Below are 21641 nucleotides of genomic sequence, written 5' to 3'. Positions count from 1 at the left end.
TAAAGGTTTTACTGGACGAGAATGCTGTGCGTATAGATGCCTGCATTAGTTGATGCTGTAAAACAAGGTTATCATATGTGTTTCTATACACCTATAGGCATATACGGACACGCGCACACTGCGCGCTCTGCCACTTCGGGAGCTCATCACGCAGCTCCTTGGCTGGCTGGAGATCGCGTTTGACTTAAGCAAGTTGTGCGGTTGTCCCAGAGGCGGAACAGGTTTTCTGACAAATCCCAGAGTTAGGACTGTCATGTTTCCATCTGGAGATCAGTGGAGTTAATAGACTGCCAAGTCATAAGAGGGCTTTTTCCCTCCCTCCTGTGGTTATAAAATGGTAGCTACGTCAGGCTCTATTAAAAAATATTGAAATTCACAATAGTAATTGAAAGTTTTGGGTACTGGCTGTTCACCAGACATTCTCCAGAGCACAATAGCATCCCCACATCTAAGTGTTTACAAACAAAAGGATAAAGTTGTAATCCCCTTGTCATAACAGGAGCTTTATGGGATACATGCACCACTTGAATGTGGTCAGGACTAAGCAGATTATTGTACTGAGACTAACAATACAGAAAATACTTAGCTCCAACTGGAAAACACCCCAAACCCACAAAGCTGCTGTTCAACCTGAGTTCTTGTTTTTGGGGTTGCTTTTTTTTTTTTTTTTTTTTTGAGTGAGCTGGCAAAAATTAGTTTTGTCAGTAGAAACTAAGTAACAGCCAGCTATGCCTGGAATGCCTTGGAGCACTGGAGGAATTTTCCAAGTAACAGTGATTACTTTTGTTCCTTTTAGCTATGCAAGTTTAGGCTTTGAACTGTGTCTGCTCTTTCACATTTTTTTTTGATGTATTGGGGGATTTTGTTTTAAAGAGAGTGTTTCTGTTTGCAAAAAATCTTTTGCTCAAATAGGGCAGCGTGGTTTTCACCCAAAGAGCTCAGTATTGCTGTGGAGGTAAAATTGAAACTCCATAAGAATAGTATTAATTGGAGGATATCATCCAGAAATTGGAGTCTAGTGGGAATCAGTATTTTGATACGACTTGGTCTACATGTAAAAAATGGGTAAAAAATATTTGTAAACTGTTAAATCTAACAACCTTAAGCACTTTACCTTCTGAAATACTCTGGGAAAGTGGATTTCTAAGAATTGTAGAATGAAGAAGCCTAAAGTGATCACACTTGATTTAGTTGACATTTCCTCTCATTGTATACCTAGCAGCAGCAAAATGTGTTGCAAGTTGTATGTCTGATACACAGAAAGAGAGGAAACAGCTTCTCAATTAATTCTACTATTTCTTATCAGTTGTCATACTGCTGTCTTTCAATTATGTCTATGCTAGTAAAATAATCAAATTTATTGTCTAAATTTTATTTTACCATTGGCTGGCTTTCTTTATGCTGGGAAAGAAATTCTGAGCTAAAATTCAAACAGTAAAGCTCTGAATATTGCAGTGCCTTTTCTAACTAACTGCTGGCTCTTCAAAAAACCTTATTCTGAATCCTTTATTCATATAGAAAAGAAAATACTACCAATTAAAGGATCTGCTTCAGAAAAATAGCTGGGCTCCCAAGCTTCAAACAAATGGAGGATCTTCCTGATACTTTTTTTCTGCCTACATCCTTATCTGGTGTGCCTGAAGCTGTCTGCCTTGAGACTTGCTGGTGCTGGAGCTCTTCAGTAATTCCTACGCCACTTACCAGCTTCTCCACACTAGGGAGCTCCCCTAGTACAGTGGAGGATATATTTGTTTCTTCATGGTGGAAGGTAAACTTGCATAAGCCCTGCTATTCCAAGATAAAGGCTGCAAAGTAGTGGTTTGTTAAATCCTGCTTCCCGTTACAGGCAGGTATCGAATGCTGAGACAGCGTGAGTGATGCACAGGCCCTTTTGGTATTCCGCTCCATCCACGCCCGGTATTTACCCTCCAAAATACAGCTAGGGGTCAAACTCAGGAGTCATCTTTGAAGAATGAGTTTTCTTGAGAAACCCTTCAGCCCATGAAAGCCATTGCCTTTTAACCCATTGCTCTTCAAACAAAGCCTACATTTGCTTAGTAAAGCTCTGCGCTAAGGTTCTGTGAATGCAATATTTGATTTTTTCTGAGGTGTTCCCAAGCATCCTTACCCTGCTGTATTGTTTTGGGTTTTTTCCCCAGAGGTGGTGGTGTGAGATCGAGTGGGAAAGCAGGTGAGTGAGAGCGAGCAAGGGAAAACACTGTATAGAAGCCACAAAAGAAATTGAGCATTATAATGCAAGGTTTTTCATTCAGATACTATTTAGGGCGTACTTACCCAGGGAAAGGAAGGAAGGGAAAGATCTGTGGGGAGAACTAATTCTGCCCAGTGTAGTGTTAGTTATTTGTTTCCAGGGAATAACTGAAATATGACGCAGTTGTATGTTTGTGTCAGAACCCAGTGTAGTTATTGTATTGCTTTTATCTACAACAAATTATTAATAAAAATCACAGAATGGCTGAGATTGGAAGGGACCTCTGGAGGTCATCGGCCCTTTGTCCTTTAGGTGCTACTTTACAGTTTCTTTCCTTTGACTTGTTACCAAGACCAGGGCTGCCGCTGTTTGTCCGGTTGTGTTGATATTCCCCTGTGTACTGAGGGTGTAGTTACAATATAGCATTTCTCTTCCAGATTTGCTTGGAAATGTGGAGCTGACATCAGGGCTGTGAGTGTTTTAACAGTCTGTGAATGTGGGGTATGAACAGTTTACCTGATACTTCTTAAATCTAGTATCAGAAACAGTGCTTTGGCCTATATCTGTACAAACTTTAAAAAGAATAAACTTGCTACAAAGTGGAGCTGTTCTGCATCCGAAGGAGAAATTACTATGACACATGATGCCAACTTTGCTTCTAATAAAATGTGTGTGAATACAAATTGATTTAAGGCAAGCTACCTCAGCGCTGGGAGCATGAAGATGTGGTCTTACAGAGTCATCGCTGGGAGATACCGACACCTTTCTGCTGTTAAGCCCCAAGTAGTTTTTGCCCATCAGGATGTTTTTCTAATTGCATTTTTAGCTACTTTCTAGAGTTTATGCTAAGCAGTTCCTGCTGAAGGGCATAAACCAGCACTAATTACATTGGAATTTGATAGGCTTATTTTTGCAATGGTTATGGAAGATTGAAAGTGGAAAGCAGTAACAATTTCTGGAGATTTGCTGAGACTTTCCTAATTCATAACTATTGTTGGAATCATTCCTTCTCCCTCTTTTTTTAACCTACAAGTTCATATTATATTTTGCTATTCCAGAAGTTTCTGAAGATGGTAAAATGTTATGTTTCAATTCCATAAATCCAGCATAGCCTTGTGTCACTGAGCAGTATCAGCCAAATTTATAGTTTGGATGCTGTTGCAGTCACTGTTAGCATAGGAATATATATATTTTTATATATTTTAAAGAACAAGAAAAAAGAAGAAAGAAGCCTGGCTTGTCAGACCATGTCCTACAGCCTCTGTACCTCTTTTCCCTACTTTCTGACTTGCTGCCTCCTGTTTGCCCCATCTGCCCATTTCTGATTAAGCAAGCAGCAGGATGTGCTGTGACTGATTTAGAGCATGTGCTGATTTGCCAGCTGGCTGCTATCTCTTGAGTCCTTGGGTCAGCCAAACAGAATGGATAAGGGCTGAGCTATCCTCATCCCTTCCCAGTAATGTTTCACCTCTACTCATTTGTTGTGGTGTTTTCCCCACGAGATTTGTAAAATCTCAAATAGGCTTAAGGTCGCTATGCCTTCCTTCTCCTTTTGAACCTGGAAAGCCAGAGTAAAAACTGATCTGAGATGTTATCAAAATGCACTAATAACTGTTGCTAAACAGACTGATTTATTGTACTTGAACAGATGATTTAATTATTGGAGATTCTATTCTTTTTAAAATAAAAAAAACCCCAGAAGCAGTAGTGGTATTGGACATGTACTGATGGTCTCAGCTGGGAACTGCTCTGGTTTTATCTGGTGTTTATATTGTGCCTGAGATCTGTGAAACCACTACCATAGTGATAAGGAAAGCAAATGTGTGCTGGTCAAGAAGCATATATACCATGTAAGAGCTAGCTTAAAAAGAAATGATTGCTCAGGCCTGCATGTCTTCATTCACACTTGAAACAGCATATATATTCACTTGGCTGCAACAAATAAAATAGTAATAAATGTAGGCAGTTGTTTTAGAGTATTTGTTCTCCTTTTTTAATTTTAGAAACCTTAGATACATTAGATTCCACTTAGTTCTGTTTGATACTGAGTTAAAAAAAGATAAAAGAGGGGAGCTGGGGAGAGAAAGTCCTGTCAGTCTGGATTCAAGTGGAAATACGCGGCTGAAAACATCTCAGTGACATCCTTCAGTAGCTAAAAGATAAGTTTTCCCTTCCTGTCCTGGACGTTTCTGCTATGTTTGAGATAGATGCGAATTATTGGCTGTCAGCTGAGGAATGATAGCAAGTCCTGCCTGCTCCACTGAAATGGCAGCATCCTTGGGAGAAATGGCTAGCATCCTGGCTAGCCACTGCACGGGTGCTTTGAGTCCTGCAGGGGTCATTTCGCTCTGTGCTCCTTTTCACTCTCTACCTTGCTGACACTAGTTTGACACGGGTTTCAGTGTAAGCCATTTGCAGGAGACACCACTGTGTGTGATCTCTTCTGCTTTAGAACTACTTGTGATTCTTTACTATTTGTTACGATTACAAGTTATCAATATTCGGATCCTCTGGGATTATTATTTTTTTTTTTTTTTTGCTAATGCCAACCTTAACCATAGGAAATGTTCTTTGCGTATGTTGCTGTCATCTGTGTTTTGTTGTAGGAGATACTTCCCTGTTCTGTAGGTGATGCTGTTGCTTGGCATTTACCTTTTCATCACCTCTGGGATGGACCGTAGCCATGCACTGTACTTGGCCATGGAGCCTCCTTGAAACACCCAGCACTTCCAGTGTGTGTTTGTAGCTGCTGTGGGTGCTGTATCCCCGTATCTATTAATTTCCGACGGGATTTTGAATCAGGCTGAAAATCTTTTCCTGGGTTTCTGGCCCCAGCTATAGTAGCGCACAGCTGCAGCGTTACTGGGTTGGTATGTGCACAGCCCAGTGCTGTGTAATACAGTATGCACCCTTAATGCTTTCCTTAGGGAAACATTTGTCCGATTTGCTCTCTTTGGTCCAAATTACACAGAACAAGCTGTGGCTCTAGATAGCTGTGCTCTATCCTAAATGCTGTGCGCTGAGTTTCTCGGATGTAGGGCTTCCCTTTGCGCATGTTTGGATTAAGTGAAGCCACAAGTGAGACGTGGGTCTGTGTGTTTGTGCAGGTCTTTAGAAAATGAGATACTAAGACCTTTAGTCTGAACTAAGCTTGATGATTTACATAGCCTACTATAATCTATCCTCTTAAAATTGTATATGTGATATGACTTCTGAGATTATATCCTTATTACTGCTTTAATCCAAATGCTCAATAATACGAGCTGTATTGAGGACTGGAAAGATTAACTGCATTGTCGCAATATAGTCCTGCCTTGGAACTGGGCTGGGAAATATAAGCATGAGTGCATGCTGAATTAAAGAGCAGCATCACATCTTCAAGTGCTAAACTCAAACTCGGAATCCAGGCTTGCTATTCTCTTTATTTTACAATGAGAACGATCATCCTATAGGAATAGGAATAAGCCCGCTTTGCAAGCGGGAGCACCTCTAAAAGCCACTTAGCAGCTGCCAGTGAAGGCCTTCAGCAGACTGCTCCGCTAGCATTTCAGAGCCCAGAAAGCCACCAAAATGCTCTTGTGTCTCAGAGTAATCCACACGGGTTCTCTGGTGTCTTCTGTGTCTGAATCAAAGCCCTGGTGAAGGAGATTCCCTCAATCCGCGTCCACATCTGTGACCCACCCAGGAGCAACGGTGACAGTCGAGAGTCTGCACCGAGCGTTCTGCCGAGGACTTTGGGAGAGCTTTTATTTAAACGTAGCCAGATGGTGGGGGGGAAAAGTGGTCGTGGTGTCACTGCTTACTCGAACGGCCCTGCGACACGGCTGTCACCGGCCCTGCGACACGGCTGTCACAGGCGAACCTCGACTTAATCATCCTGCGTAGCCGGTAATGCTGACTGCTATCCAAAGTCACCATCATTCCTCTTATGTCAAACAGATATGCATGTTAGGTCCAGGCCTGAGTAAAAAGAGATGATGGTCTTGCTTAATAAATAATTATTTTTGAGAGGCAACGCTGAGAAATTGCTATTTTTAAACTCTCTTCTCGACCCATATGAACAGCAAGAACTCTGAGAGTAATCTTATATGGCTCCCATGTCTTTCTCCTGCTCTATTTAAAAGAAATCAATGATGCTTGTAACAAGACTTGACTTGTCACCGATGTCAAGTGCTCCCTAATGTCCTTTGGAAAGTCCAGGACAAGGAGAATATCGGTTCTTCGTTGCTGTGTGTTTGCTGCATTTCTCCGGCCTTCTGTGTGCGGGAAGGCTGTGTAACCTGCTGTCGGGGAATTAACTGAACCTGTGCTCTTATTTTTGAGGTCACTCCAGTAATTTTGTAGTTGTTGTTAAAAAAAAACAACAAACAAAACCAAAAAATCTGAACAAACTTTTAAATTATGTATGTAACAGGTTAAAGGAATTGCTATTCTCTGCTCATTCTTTTAGGGAAACAAATGTTTGCTCTGCTGTCCCAGAAACCGTGAGAGAACTGAGCTGGGCAAGTCCAAGGGTTGGACTCTGAAATTTCCTCTTAAATAACTCTCCTGAAGTTCCTCTTCAAGTGGTTTTGGAAATTTTTATGTTGCTTGGAACTTTGTTTTTAAGAGACAGCGACACCCACAAAACTAGAGAGAGAGAGGTGTCGCAAGGGGGGAAAAAAAAGGGAGAGAATGAGGAAAAGGTGGTGGCAGGATGAGGAAAATCAGTGGCTTTGAATTTAAAATCAACTTATTCAGAGCAGCATCTCAAATCTTACTCTTGAAAAGAGATAAGCATTGGTTTATAAAATGACTCAGGATCTGTAAGGAGAGAAATGAACTTTTTAAACACAGCGTCCCAATGGTGAGGTATTAATAATAGAGTAATGAAGCCAAAATCACTACAACTAACAGTCTTTGTTTTTCTTTTGTCTTTTTCTTACCCCATCCGTGTACCAAATGCTTTCTGCTCCCGATGCTTCGGGAAACAGTAGGACCCAACCAAAGGTAAGAGCTTTTACTGCACATTAAATCAGTGTGTGAACAATTGTTCTATCACTTATTCAGTCTTGGGTTATCCAAATATTAAAAGCATTTCAAAAAACAGCTCTGTAATTGATCAGCTGTTGAGTAGGAAACTCGAAGCATCTCCTTGCTGCAGAAGAGCACTGTACAGCCTGTGCCAAAAAATGAGTCACAGGAACAGATGAGAACATACATACTCAGCATAACAGACTGTGAATGGAAGAGTACTTGTTATTTGTGGGCTTTTTAAAGCATTTTCTGGTATCTGTGTTAAAGCAAACTCATTCTGTTGTTACGGCTTATGATCCCATGACTCTATTTGGTATGCAGGTATCTATTGCTACCCTAGCATATCAGGATTCAGATTTATTGATGCGGTTATAGAGCCAGTGATGTTTTATTAAGTGCTCCAAAGGCATGGGATGTTATAATAATGTGCTTAATTGTATAATGATCTCAAAGAACCAAAAACCTTTAATAAACAGGCTGTTGTTTCCTCAATTAGAGGATGTGAAATAACCACTTCTATCTCTTGATGCTGGGACACTAATGTAGTATAGGAAAAAAAATCCAATGTATTTTTGAAGAAAAGTTATTTAAATTTCAAGAGTTTTGCTATATTAAACATTTTCATAAATGTATGTAGTAAGTTTGGATGTGTTGGTAGTATGGATTTTCAACTCTCGCATGATCTTCCAAATGATTTTCATTTAAATACTTGAAGATTTGCTTTATTGCTACTTCACTAAAATGAAAGATGAAAATGTGTTAACAGATAAAGTGAAATTTTCAGAAATAACGGACTGAGGGTTGAGGAAGTGGATGTGAGATGCTGACATGGCACGCTTGCTCTGCCAACGTGATCTGAAGTGATGCAAACATCGGCTGCGTAGCAGTGCAGAACATCTAAAGGGGAAAGAGCAGCCTTTGTTACGCTTAGAGGAGAAATACACAGCCAAAGAGCAGTACATTGCACTTTCCTATATCCTACAGAGTAAAATTTGCCTGTGTGAATGTAGGTCAGATATTACCCTTTTTTTTTTTGTGGGGTTTTTTTTTGTTGTTGTTGCAAATTCACACCCAGGGGGTGTGACCCAAAATACGCATCGTCTTATTGGAGGTCAGCTTTCACATTGAAAGGCGCCTGTGGACCTTTAAATGGATTTACCACACAATTTAAACTTTTCTATTTAAAAATATTATAATGCTACTCTTCTCGTGAGAAAACTAATTTACTCTATATTGTTCTTTACAAGTATTAGATTTTTGGTGACAACTGCTGACATACTGTTTGTCAGCAGTACATAAATACATACTCCTGTTGTATGGAAAGAGATTCCTACCCTAAGGCGTATTTTTAATTTATGCAGACAAGAGACATGAGGAGATGGTAGGCAGAAACAGCCAGGGGACATCTGTCAGTTTGCAAAATAGAAAGTCTTGTGAAAAATGAATTGCAAGGATGGGTTTAAAGGAAGATAAGGAAAGAGCTCCTTGACATCCACTCAGTTGCTACATGAAGAGCTTTTGGAGAGCATAGGGTGGGATTCACACAGTAGAAAGGAAGAAATAAAAGCAAGGAGCAGGCTTGCATAGAGGTAGATGAGGTGTGCGTTTAGGCTTCAGACTCATAGCAAATAAGTAATTCTGTGGGACTTCGTGTTATATGTTCAGAATGGCCCCAAGGAGTATGATGTTAGCCAATGTAATGCAGCACTGTCAAAATTTGGATAACATGTTTGATTTGGCAGCAGTCTTTATAAGGTATCCTCCTGGTTATTTTCCTACAGGTGTTTGCCTACGATCACTGTTTTTGGTCCATGGATGAATCAGTCAAAGAAAAATATGCAGGTAATATTTACTGTAGCTTGGTGCTTGCTGTCTCCAAGTGCGAGCGATCTGATTAAAATACAGTATTTGCTAAAGGGCACAGACCATACGGCACGAAGTGCCTTCCCCTATATAATTGCTTTTTATCAACAGAGAAAGGAAGATGTTCAGTCATTCCTGTTTCTGTTCTTTAAAGATGGTAATAGCAATAGGCATTGCCTCCTGTTTGCAGTGTAGGAAGCTAAGAAATCCATGACAATAATGGGTTACTCATATTTACATCTTTACTTAAAATACTGTTCCAAGTCCATCATTTTACAAGCATCAATTCCATTTCTTTGCAGGATTTGAGGAACATTGCTAAATGTAATTTTGTGTTTCACAGTGCTGACATCATATTAGAACTTAATAATGGGGTATTAAAAAAAGCCTAATTTATTATAGGGGGGTGTGAATTCATATAGTCTGGTGAGAATGTGTAATGTATTTAATTAAAAGTTTTCTGTGTATTATTATGACACATTTTGGCAAACAGTTATGGTAAAATATGAAATATACGTGGACTTACCACTCTTGCGATCTCTCCTTTCATACTTGTTATCTCTTAGAATTGGGAATCAGTTAAGCTTGTTTACATTTATTTAAAAAAAAAAAATCACAAGAAAAATAAGAGAGGCATGTGCTTCTAGGTTTTAATTTCTCTTAACAAATAACTAATGAATAGTAATTTGGTGAGGAATTGAGAAAAACGTGACACTTTCAGCCATACAAATTAGGAAGGTAAACTTTTTGTTTCTGAGGCTAATGGAGGCACCTTGGTGTCACTTGGTCTCTTGGAAGTGTTTGGTCCAAAACCATTCCGCTGTGCTTAACTAGGCACAGCTATTAGTAATTCTGATGAGGAATTTTGCACGTGTAAAATTCTGAGTGGACTTGGATGTAAAGATATGGACTTCAGTCAATGAGAGAAAGGAAGAGCTTTCAGGAGCATTAACATATTTGAGAGGACTTCTCAGTCCGTAAAGTTCTGCCATGTCTTGTTCAGACCTTAGTTGTTCTGCTTGTAAAAGAAATTCTGAAAATACAGCATTTGTTTAAATAGATAATACCCAAATATATTAAGCATTTCTTCCTCCTCTTGGAAAAGGAGCCAAAAAGCTGTTCCTACAGTTTTAGTTCAATTACAAAAGAAGTGATATACCCTATATTTTGCTAATGTATGTCTTGTACTATAATAACTCCCACATAGTTGTGATTCCTTCTCTGCAAAAATCTCCTCATGGTATTATTTAATACCTTATAGAGTAAAATTATCTAGCTCTTTACTCATTGCCCTAGATTAAAATCAACTGACAGCTGTTACAACGTACCGGTTGAGTATATTTTGAGGTGGTGTCACTCACCGGTGGATTAAATTCTGCAGTTGGTAGTAGATTTTCTGCTGATCAAACTTCTGAGTATGACCATTGATAAGATGTTGGTTTAAGCACATACAGGTATATTGATGAGAATTGCAGCTTCTGATTTTGACAGGAGCATAAATCTGGAGCACGTCCACTGGCTGATGGTCTTGCTGTTGTAGAGGGAGCAAATACTGGATGCTAAACATGTTATTTGGGCAACAACAGGAGGAAAACACTAACTGTTTGCTTTTATGTAATTATTCAAGGATCCAAATCAAGGGCCGGGGGGGGGAAATCTGTTGCTTTGTTACAATGTTAGCTTGGGTGTTTTATTTCTTAGGTCAAGATGTTGTTTTCAAGTGCCTTGGAGAGAATATTCTTCAGAATGCCTTTGAAGGCTATAACGCTTGTATCTTTGCCTATGGGCAAACTGGTAAGTCCCTTCTGCACCTAAGCAAAAAATAACTGTTGACACAAAAGGTGTTACCTTCTGACTGGAGACTCTGTTCACGTCTGTTGTGACATTGTTTCGGGAGAAATGCCTTGTAATGTAGATAAGAAATGTTTTTCGCTTTTGCAACATTAAATATGAGGTGGACAGGATGAGAAATAGGATTTTGCTGCTGGCTACCCTTATTTCTCACACCTGAGATTATAATCTTTGGCATGATTTTGATTGTCCTTGAGTTCAGTGCATCACTCATATGCCTCTGCAGTTGGAATAATCTTTAATCATCATTTTAAATGTAATATGCAAAAATGAGTATGCTTGTGCAACTGATTTTTCTCATTGTGGCATATAAGTGGGTGCTAGTGGGTTGTCTTCTACAGTATGACTGTATCTACCTGAAAAAGGCTTCTCTGTCAGTTTGAACTAAATTTCTTGTTTTGCTTTTCCTTTTAATTAAATAGTCATTAGTTAAATTGTGTTTTGGCTACTTTGAAATAGAAAACCACACAAATATCTTTCTACTGAAATGCAAATTTTTATTTTTTTTTTTTACCTCTTCTCTCTATTTCCTTTCCATGTTCTGCGAACCGAGATACTTTATTGCATGTACACTAATCATAGATTCAATCACGCAGGATCTGGAAAATCATACACAATGATGGGTACCGCTGATCAGCCTGGATTAATCCCAAGACTTTGCAGTGGACTCTTTGAAAGAGCACAAAAGGAGGAAAATGAAGAGCAGAGTTTCAAAGTGGAAGTATCCTACATGGAGATATACAATGAGAAAGTCAGAGATCTTCTTGACCCAAAAGGGTAAGTAATCTGTGTGTCAACAGCACTGTAATAATGTTGTCATATACTCTTCCTTCCCGTAACCAGTTTGCCTTAATGGATCCCATCTAAGGCGTTTGCGTAGGATGGCTTTTGCCACTGATCTCAGTGTACTTTCATTTTAAATCAAAATAGTGAGACTGAAAGCTTGGAGTAGACTCACCCTAATGAATTTTTATGAAGTGACAAAAATGTTTGTCAGCGTTTTACGTGTAGACATAAGGCTTTTTTGTTTGCATTGTACTCCTTGTTCTGTGCTTTATTATGATATTTGTAAGACCATCATGTTTGAGATCTGTCAGTGAGAAATTGACTTTCTGTAAATGTTGTCTTAAGTCAAATAACTCTTTTTTTCCAACCAGAAGCCGTCAGTCATTAAAAGTTAGAGAACACAGTGTTTATGGTCCTTACGTAGACGGCCTATCCAAACTAGCTGTTGCTAGCTACAAGGTAAGGATCAATTTGATGAAAGGCTTGTGTTGACACCTTAAACACTAGGACAAAAATATTAAGCTACACCTAATTGCCATGGCAGTAACACAGATTTTAGAGCAAGAGAGCTGGGGAGAACAGAGTTAAGAGCAGAAACTCATTTTCATTCTGTATTATTCAATAGTTCTGAAAGTAATTCAACTGTTTAATGCCACAGCTTTCCTCCCAAACTTAAGATGAGCGTAGGCTGTATCCATGAGAAATCGTTTTCCATGATTAATTACAGAACCAGGATTTAGCAGAGACAGGGTTTCAGTATCACGCTTTGTCACTTTTTGGCTGTCATGCTACTGCCTAGTAATGTCACTTACCAGTAGCACACAGACACACTGGAAGTACAAACTAATTGTTGTTTACAAGGCAAATACTTGAGAACATAGCATGAAACTTATTTATTGGGAGTGCTGTAGTTAGCTGGATAGCAAATGTATATGTGTGCACTTGCAAAATGTCCTAATTTTTAAGAAGCGTTGATATACTGTGGGAGAAATGAGTAAATATGGGATGGAATTCTGACTTCTTAAGCAGAACATGAAAGTGGTGCTGCCCTTCCTATTGCGGTCTCCCCAGGTATTTATTTACCTCTCTTTGGTGGTTTCTGTTAAGCCAAAACACATTGCATGCTTTTCCTTTACATGTTGCCCAGCAGCTTTGTGTAATACAGCATACAGAGTCAAAATGGTCTGTGGTGGTGTTTTGTTTGGTTGGTTTTTTGGTTGGTTTTTTATTTTAGCATCATCCAGCTAAAGATGCTTAAATAAAAATTAAGCCCGAGACTCTACAGTTGTAACTATTTTACAGGATTGCTGTAAAACACTTAAGCGGGGAAGCTGCATATTTCTCAAGTATCACAACTTAATATATCAGAGGACTTTATAGCTCTTATATATAGGAGAAACATAATGACCCTGCTCAGTGTGGTTCTGTTTTATAAAACTTGGAGCCTTATGCCAGTATTACAGATTCCAAGACCATGTGTTTGACAACTGAGGCTAAGATGTTACAGTGTTCAAACATGAATTGCTATTTCCTCACTTTTTTCTTTGCTTCTGAGTATTGCTGTGTGCAGCAGCATTATTTTTGTTGATAATTTAATATCTAGGTAGAGGTAATGGATGACTAGGCATGTCACAACATTGTGTAATTTCTAGTCTTTAAAAGGGAGATCACAATATTTTTTTCTCATGTTTTATGAATAAACAGTGGGAAGATACTTGCTGTATTTTATACCACAATGAGATTGTTTAGGTAGATAATTGAAAAGAATGTTAATGCAGATATGCTTATCACTGTGAAAATTGTATCTAGGACATCGAGTCCTTGATGTCCGAGGGCAACAAATCTCGAACAGTGGCTGCAACCAACATGAATGAGGAGAGCAGTCGGTCCCATGCAGTCTTCAAGATTATCCTCACCCATACGCTCTATGATGTACAATCAGGGGTAAGTAAAACAAGTTACAAGGTCCGAGTGTTAAGCTTGGATGTCTGTCTCTTGCTTTAACATATTCCCAGACTCTTAAGAAATGCTGATTGGAAGGGACCTCAGGAGGTCATTTGTGTGCAGGAGATTTGTAAGTGGAAATGTGTTTTTTGAAATGGAAAGCAAAAATGCAGGCCCCCAGTTGCAGCAGACCTGCTGGAGGGTGCAGGAAGGATCTCTTAATCGTAGACTCTAAACTAAAGAAACACTTCTTTTAAATAACGGTGCATACTACAGACTTGGAGCAGAAACTAAAGACACAATGTGTAGCTGAAAAATAGAAAAACACCTGAGTATACATCTAGTAGTCTCCTTCAAGGGGTTACTTCATGCAAATATGTATAAATGATCAACTTTGTAAACAGAAACGCTCATTCCAAAGATATTGCATGGTATGGCATTAGTATTTTATGTGTGTGTATATATATTAAATATCTAAAAGATATTTAAATGTGAAAGTACTTTTCTTCACATTTCCTTATATGTAAATATTCCTTGGAGGAGCGTATGATGTACGTTTATGTTAATACTATTTAATCCCTCACAGAAAATGGTGATAAACTAAAATTGAAATAGATCTCCCCTACCAAAATTCTTTAAACTTTGTTGATAGATTCTGTGCTTGGGCTATTCTTTAATGTCTTCAAAGCCTTGGAGGAATTTTGAGCGTCCACGGAGCAAATCTAAGGCGCGTATGTGCCTAAATATTGAATATCGTGTAAAGCATAATGAGCATTTGGACTTTTTTCCTCCTCATTTCTCAGTCTTCACCAATCATCTTATCCAAACAATTTTCCTTGTTCTTTATTTGGATTTTTTTTTTCCCCTTTGCACTTCAAATCAGCAGTCATACTATGCTAAACTCCTTGATTTGCCATAGTTTGTCATTTTGTTTTTGCTGTGGCTGTGCTGCATACTTATCATACGTATTTTTTGTGTGGTCATAGTCAGCCTGGATGCAAGGATGGTAGTTCTGATTGTCTTTTCTGCGTCTTCCAGTGACCACTGTGTGAGTTCCTGGAACAGATGTGTCTGTTTTCCCATCTGCTGGTCCTTCAGTCCTGGAAATGACATGTTTCAGCATGGCCCTGATGATCACACTACATTTTGAGAGGCGTAGAGTAACATTTTTTTGAAAGCGTATTGATTCTCATTGCCCTGTTCATTTAGGGGAACGTAGCACTTTGCAACTGTGATACCGAGATGCTAAAGTCGTAGATACGGCAGAAGAGCGTGATGTGAGCCAACTGTTCTCAAAGGCAGTTAGCTCTTCAGATTGACGTATGAAATTCAGGGAGTGTTTCAGAATGTCATTTTGGGTCAAATGAGATAAAAGGATTGGTAATAAAATCTGTGTTATAGGTTTAAATACTCACATCGCTTGGATTGCTTTGTAGGAGGCTGCTGAGGATATAGGAGACTTTGCAATTGTAATGATTTTCATAAATTATAACATGCTTCTTGTCATGTTCATTTTTAGTTTCTGAAAAACAGAAAAAGCTTGGTATAAAACCTGAGATTTTTAGGAGAGTGTTTCTGACGTGGGGTTGTAAACCCCATGTCTGTCTTTGTGACTCCTTGCATTTTTCTTGGTTTAACATTTTACTAATGTGCCCTACATACCTCTCCTGTGGACATTTCTGAGATATCATGAAGATATTAGTGTATCTGACTTCACTTCAAATCCTCCTCTTGTTCCTGAAGCGGCAGCTAGTGAGTTAACACAGGATACTGTTCAAGTCCAATCCCTTCCAGAGGTGTTGGAACAGCTGCAGAGAGTCTACACCAAGAAATGAAGCTCGATTCTTGTTAGAAAATACGTCAAACTACGTAAGTTAATTTGAGTGAACCGGCAGTAGCTGTTCTCTGGTTCCTTCTGCAGACGTCGGGTGAGAAGGTGGGCAAGCTGAGTCTGGTGGACTTAGCAGGGAGTGAAAGGGCAACCAAGACTGGTGCTGCAGGAGACAGGCTGAAAGAAGGCAGCAACATTAACAAGTAAGACTCTGTGATTATTTCTTTTCCTTTTTTTCATCAGTACAATCATGACTGCTAAATACAGCATACTTGTAAAATAGGATAAAGTCAATATAAGCTCTTGTAGCCAGTTTTCTTCTTCCCCTCTCTACTTCTCTTTCTGACATACAATACTCTTTGATGTTTGAATGAGATCTCTGCCTGTTGAAAATGGTGGGGTTTGTTCTGTACTTGTGTGCCTGCAACTACTGCATAATTGCATTGTGAAGACTGAAAACACCTACTGAAAACAAGGATAGAGCTTTTTGTGAGAAAAGAATGATCAAAACTGTACTAGGAACTTTTTCCTTGGAGCTCATTTTTGGAGAGAAAGTCACTGTCTAAATATGCATTTGACTTATGAATATTTACACTTGTTAATGGCTGCTTGTCTTCTCTGTGCAGGTCTCTCACAACGCTTGGGCTGGTTATTTCTGCCCTGGCAGATCAGGCTGCTGGCAAGAACAAGAACAAATTTGTTCCTTATCGTGATTCTGTGCTCACTTGGTTACTTAAAGTAAGTACTCTGATCTTCTTTTCTTAAAGAGAAATAAAAGGGAGGAAAAGGGGAGAAGAGTCCCATTCAGTGAAATAAACCGTTGTTCTTCTACCTCGTTTTCTGGTTTTGATGTTAACCATAATTGTCTTTGAAAAACTATCTGGATGCAAGCCACAAGTATTGCTACAGACTAAATATGTTCCCTGTCTTCTGCTGACCTGTAGTGACCTAAAGAATAAGGAACTTTTAAAAAAAAAGCATTATCTTTTATGGATCGGTTTATATACAGCTTCACACAGAACCTCGGGGCTAATTTAATTTGGGCTATTGCCGTATGCAACTGAGTTTTATATAGTGGCATGGTTAGCTTTGAGAATTTTGATTAAAACTATTACCTTTTTCTAATTGTATAATATATTTGTTAACATGCTCTGATTTTGTCAGCAGAGTATAATTGCACAGCATTATCCCAGTTACAGTCTGAGGATCAGATCAGAAGAGTTTGTACATTGTGTTCACGTGAAATTTAAATCAATATCTGTACTGCATAGGACGATATTTGATATTCTTGGGCAGAAAAAAGAATCTGTATCATGAGAGCACTTGGATGAAGTTCTGTAAGGTCTAAATGAAAAACCAAATTGTTAAATACTTGAGTTTTATATATGTTGAATTAAAAGACAAGCTTTTGCTTTGGTTGTTCTTCCCGCTTCCTACATACAGTGGCCTTAAAAGCATGATAGCGTGATGACAAAAAATGTTGGGACTGCAGATTTGATCTTAGGTGTTGTCATCCTCTGGGTTTCACCTGTTCTCTAAATGAGTCACAAGCACAAATGTAGCCACTTCTATCTGAAAAAAGCCCCCCTGCTATTGCAGGTGCCTTCTGTGTCTGTCTTCGTATCTTACCTGGTACAGCTTGAGTGGTATGGATTGACTTGGGTTTTGATGGATTATTGAATGGGGTGTCATATGTAGATGACCACAGTTTCATTTTATAACCTGCCATTTGGTTAAAATTTTTCTCTTGCATCATTTAATTGCCAGGATACTTTGTAAGCATGTCTCATAGAAATACCAACTTAATAAGTTTCCCTTTTTTCCTTGTGCTCTCTTTTATTGTTATCAAGGAGTAACTAAGATATTTGTCAGTAGAAAGATACAATCTGCAAAGAAGACATGGATTTTTGGCACTGCCAGCCTTTTTCTGTCCTCTTGCTTTGTGTGTGCTCTGGCTAGATTTTGTCTTGACAAAAGAAGCTTTGCTTCCCCAGTCATTCTTAGTAATGTTTTAAAATGTTGTTGAAATTTGGCTGTCCTATGATTTAATTGCACATTTTAAAAAAAAAAAAAAAAAGGTAAAAAGAGTGTTACTTGCAGGTTATACAGAGGTGTGGAAATTCAGAAAGATTATTTTCCTTAAGGAAGTCTGAAAACAAACTTGACTTCAATGCTTAAGTAAAATTAAATCTATGTTCATGTAAACCCTTGACACCTTTCATTTTTCTCAGTGCTGTCTTTTAATGAACCTTTTAGCATGACTACTGTGAAATGATTTCTCTCTTCTCCCTGGTGTAAACATTACAGATACTGGACATCAAATAATACAGTCATGAGGGCTACATAAAAATCAGAATGGCATCACAGAAATAGTGTCCATGTTTTCTACAGTAAAATAAATCCTCATTTCACAGTGTTCCTTGCCCTAAGACTTTCTGAGTGTTCAAATATATTTTTGCCTCTGTATATTTACACTGAGTTTTTACTCTAATTAAACAACTGCTTTTTGGCTCTCTGTAGATGGGAACAAAACCAACATGCAGCTTGCTTGGGTTTGCTCCCGTGGCATGTGTGCTTGGGTTCCTGATGTGGCTGGAATAGTCTGAGCAAGCGGAGTGGAAACTTTCCTAACGGATTTCTAGCCTTGTTAGAATTAGTTATGCTGTTCCGTTTCTAAACAAATCCAGCAAGAAGACTGAAATTCCTGTTTAGCACCTGTCTGATGCATTGTAGCTGCGATGACGATGGCCGTACACAGCACTTGCTTTAGCTCATAAATAGAAGTGCACTTTTGTTCTGCCTTCTTTCAAGCAAACCTTCTTTGTGTCTTTAACATCCAGCTATGTTAAGTGCAAAGAAAAGGTTTTGGGGCTTTTGGATTTTTTACAAACAAGCTTATTGAAGAGAAGCTTTATTTTGAAAGGGTAAAATTTAAACATTTTTTTAATTAAAGATCAAAGGAAGGATTTATTCGTTTAGAGAGGCCTGTTTGTTGAAGCCATGAGATGGCGGGCTATCTTTCTCTCTAGCTTTCAACTTTTAATTATGATGCCAAAGCAGAGTAAATGTGTTCTAACACTAGAAATATCTGTCACATAGGGTCTCTCCACAAATCTGAGAAACCATTAGAGTTCAGGAGACCTCAAGATTTAGCACTTTTTGTTTAATTTTGTTGAGGATCTCTAGATTAAAGTGAAAAATACTGTTGCAAGAGGAGGCTTGAAGAGTGGTATCAGGTTATGTGTAGGAAGCAAAGTAGCTTGTCAGTGCTTTAACTTCTTGGTTTTATCAAATTGTATTGGCACAAACTTCTTGTTTTCCCATTTTATTCAAAGGCCTGCATGTTTTACAGATGGCTGCTATTAAAAATGTAATTTCTGATCTCTACATTTTAAGCTGTTTTCACAGTAATCTTGGTGCTAGAGAAGACTGGGCTAGTTTAGTCTTAGAAATAACTGAACTTACTTTTTTCCACTCTGTGTCTGTCTCTATCACATGCAAGCCCAGCCTTTCCAGAGTAATTTGCAGATGCTGTCTTCGCTAATGAGAGGCTGGCTTACTATTCGTCTACGTTTCTTGCGTAACATTAAAGAAACCAGTGAAATCAGCACAACGGTTTTATACATAAAACTTCATCGGCCGGTCTGGCATTGGGCTTGAATAGCTACAGTACAAGAGGAACTTTACCCAGCTCATAATGGGTGTTTTGTGAATTACGGTGTATCACTGTAACGGTGTTTTCAGCTGCCTGTACGGCAGAGTTGTAATTCAAATAATGAATTAATCCTATTTTGGAGCTAATTAGTGCAGTGAAGGAGGTTCCCAAAGTGCAAACTGTTAAGGTTTGATTTGGAAGCAGAGTACCTGGCCAGCACACTGATAAACTTCATCTTTTTATGCAGAAGAGGGGTTGCAGTTGCAGAGTGTTGTTCCTAAATTTTTGAAAACCATTGACAAATTAAAGAGAAGTCCTGGCTTCTGTAGAGCCAGAAATCCCATCAAATGAGTCATGTGCTCTTGTTAGTCTTTTTAAAGTTTTCAGTAGATGCTTTGGAAAAACATTTGTGTGTTAGAGTGGATCCTCTTAAGTCATGTATTGGAGTAAGCATTGGTTGCTCCTCAGATGAAGAGAAAAAACCCACACTTGTATCAGTCTGAAAGCCGTTCTCTTCAATTGTCTTCTCTCTAAATATTCTTACCTGCAAGTGCTAACCACACTGGTGTACCTCGCTGTGCTGAACATTATACAAATGAAATTATATTCTCTACTCAACGAGCTGACAGCCCTTTTGCATGACCAGAGATGGCAGAGTGTTACCAGTGGAGCAGCAAAGCAACATCAGTCGGTGTGGTCAATGCTTGGCTGACCACCGAAGCAGTCAGACTGCTGTCAAACTGGCTTAGGCATCACGCAGCAAAAAAGAGAGTCTTAAGGAAATACTTAAAGGGGCGTTTTAATGATTGCTAGGGAAAGCTACGTGTGTGCTTTGTAATTGAAATGGTTAGACAAGCAGCTAATGTAGTCAGATTGTTCTAATGGCAGCGCCTGACCTAGATTTCATGGGTGATTGAAGATGAAAGTTAATAGCATGGTTCATCTCAGAAAGGGATATTGGGGGGGAAGAAAGAAAAGAAAAAAAAAAACCTAACCAAAATAAAAAGATTTGCTGCAAAATTTAAAGCAGAATATTTTCTCTTTTAGACTGGCCAAAATTGTAAAACACAATTTTGCGATCAATAAAAAGATGGAACACTCCTTTCCTTCCCCCAGTCCCCCAGCACGTTGCCTTGCAGGAATGTGGTTTCGCGCCCTTCTTCTCTGTCAACCAAATTCCAAAAGAGTAATTTCTTACATAACTCGATTTAGATTTATGAGCTGTGAAAGTGGGGGGAAGGGACAGGTCCCATTCTGAAACGTTTATAAGAATAAATCAACTATATTGTTTATGAGGAGATCTTTAAGTAATTTAAGTTAAGTACTTATTGGACACATCTCACTTCCAGTCTTTAAAATAAGATATTATGAATTAATCATGATCTTTCCTGAGCTCCTTCAGTAGTAGCTGAGAAGTCTAATGCTGAAGTGCTCATATTTCTGGTTCATAAGCCTAAGAAGAAAACATAGAAGTAAACCGTAGAAGCCCTTACTTAGGCTCTATAAAGCCCAAAAAAGGGACTGTTTTCAGTCCTGTTTAAAACTGATTCTGAAAGCCAAGAATGACATTTCCTAAATGTGCTTTAAAAAAAAAAAAAAAACAAAAACAAAAAAAGCTTTCCTTAATTTACTCATCTTCAAATATTAATTCTGAACTGAGGAATGTTTCTGTTACTAGTTGCCCCCATCTGCTCCCAACCCCAGGTTATTATTTGCTATCTAAGTTCATTGACCGGACAAACCAAAACAACCTTCTGTTTTAATTTTAAAACCTCTACCACTTTCCAGGATAGCCTTGGTGGTAACAGCAAGACTGCCATGGTAGCAACAGTAAGCCCAGCAGCAGACAACTATGACGAGACCCTTTCAACGCTGAGGTACGCGGACCGGGCCAAGAACATCGTTAATCATGCAGTGGTGAACGAAGACCCCAACGCTCGCATTATTCGGGAGCTCCGGGAAGAAGTGGAGAAGCTGCGAGAACAGCTCACAAAAGCAGAGGTACAAATTTTAGTCTTGACTAGCCAGTAAGTCCCGTAAACCCCATTGTCAGGACTTTCTTACCTGGCTTTCGAAAATGAATGCCACAAAGAATTACTACATGGTATCAGGGGGAAATCTCTCTTGATATATCACTTCTTTCCATTTTTCTGTACATCAGTCTTGAAACACGAGTGATAACATGAGATTCTAGGTAGCGTTTGAATAACCCGTTGAGCAATCTTGGTTTTATTGCAAGATACAGATCAAAAGAAAGAGGACATGGAGGCAGGAGTAGGGATGGAGTCTTAAGATTGTGCAGTTTTTAGGTAGAGCTTTGCCAATGTATTTTAAGAACTCAATGTTGCTACATCCTGCACTAGTGAATTCAGTTAAATAATACTTGCTTGCAAGCTTTAACTGTTCTAAATTGAATCTTTCTTACGCGTCTTAGACAGTATTATGAATATCTGCATAGCTACCTCAATGAATTGAGAAGGGAG

General features: G+C 38.8%; 1 protein-coding gene across 2 annotated transcripts in view; it reads left to right on the top strand.

Moving 5' to 3' along the window:
* The window catches only part of KIF13B (kinesin family member 13B), a 130863-nt gene that overhangs the window by 45079 nt on the left and 64143 nt on the right, over positions 1–21641 (top strand). For both annotated transcript variants that reach the window (XM_075750370.1, XM_075750369.1), the window contains exons 3-11: positions 7186–7201; positions 9010–9070; positions 10793–10885; positions 11539–11719; positions 12100–12187; positions 13538–13672; positions 15594–15706; positions 16130–16241; positions 20947–21159. In XM_075750370.1, the coding sequence (XP_075606485.1) occupies positions 7186–7201; positions 9010–9070; positions 10793–10885; positions 11539–11719; positions 12100–12187; positions 13538–13672; positions 15594–15706; positions 16130–16241; positions 20947–21159 (1012 nt within the window). The remainder of the gene's footprint in view (positions 1–7185; positions 7202–9009; positions 9071–10792; positions 10886–11538; positions 11720–12099; positions 12188–13537; positions 13673–15593; positions 15707–16129; positions 16242–20946; positions 21160–21641) is intronic.

This window comes from Balearica regulorum, chromosome 3, assembly GCF_011004875.1.
Source record: "Balearica regulorum gibbericeps isolate bBalReg1 chromosome 3, bBalReg1.pri, whole genome shotgun sequence".
Lineage (NCBI taxonomy): Eukaryota > Metazoa > Chordata > Aves > Gruiformes > Gruidae > Balearica > Balearica regulorum.
Note: the sequence above shows the minus strand (reverse complement) of the source record. Positions and strands in the feature narration are given on the sequence as shown.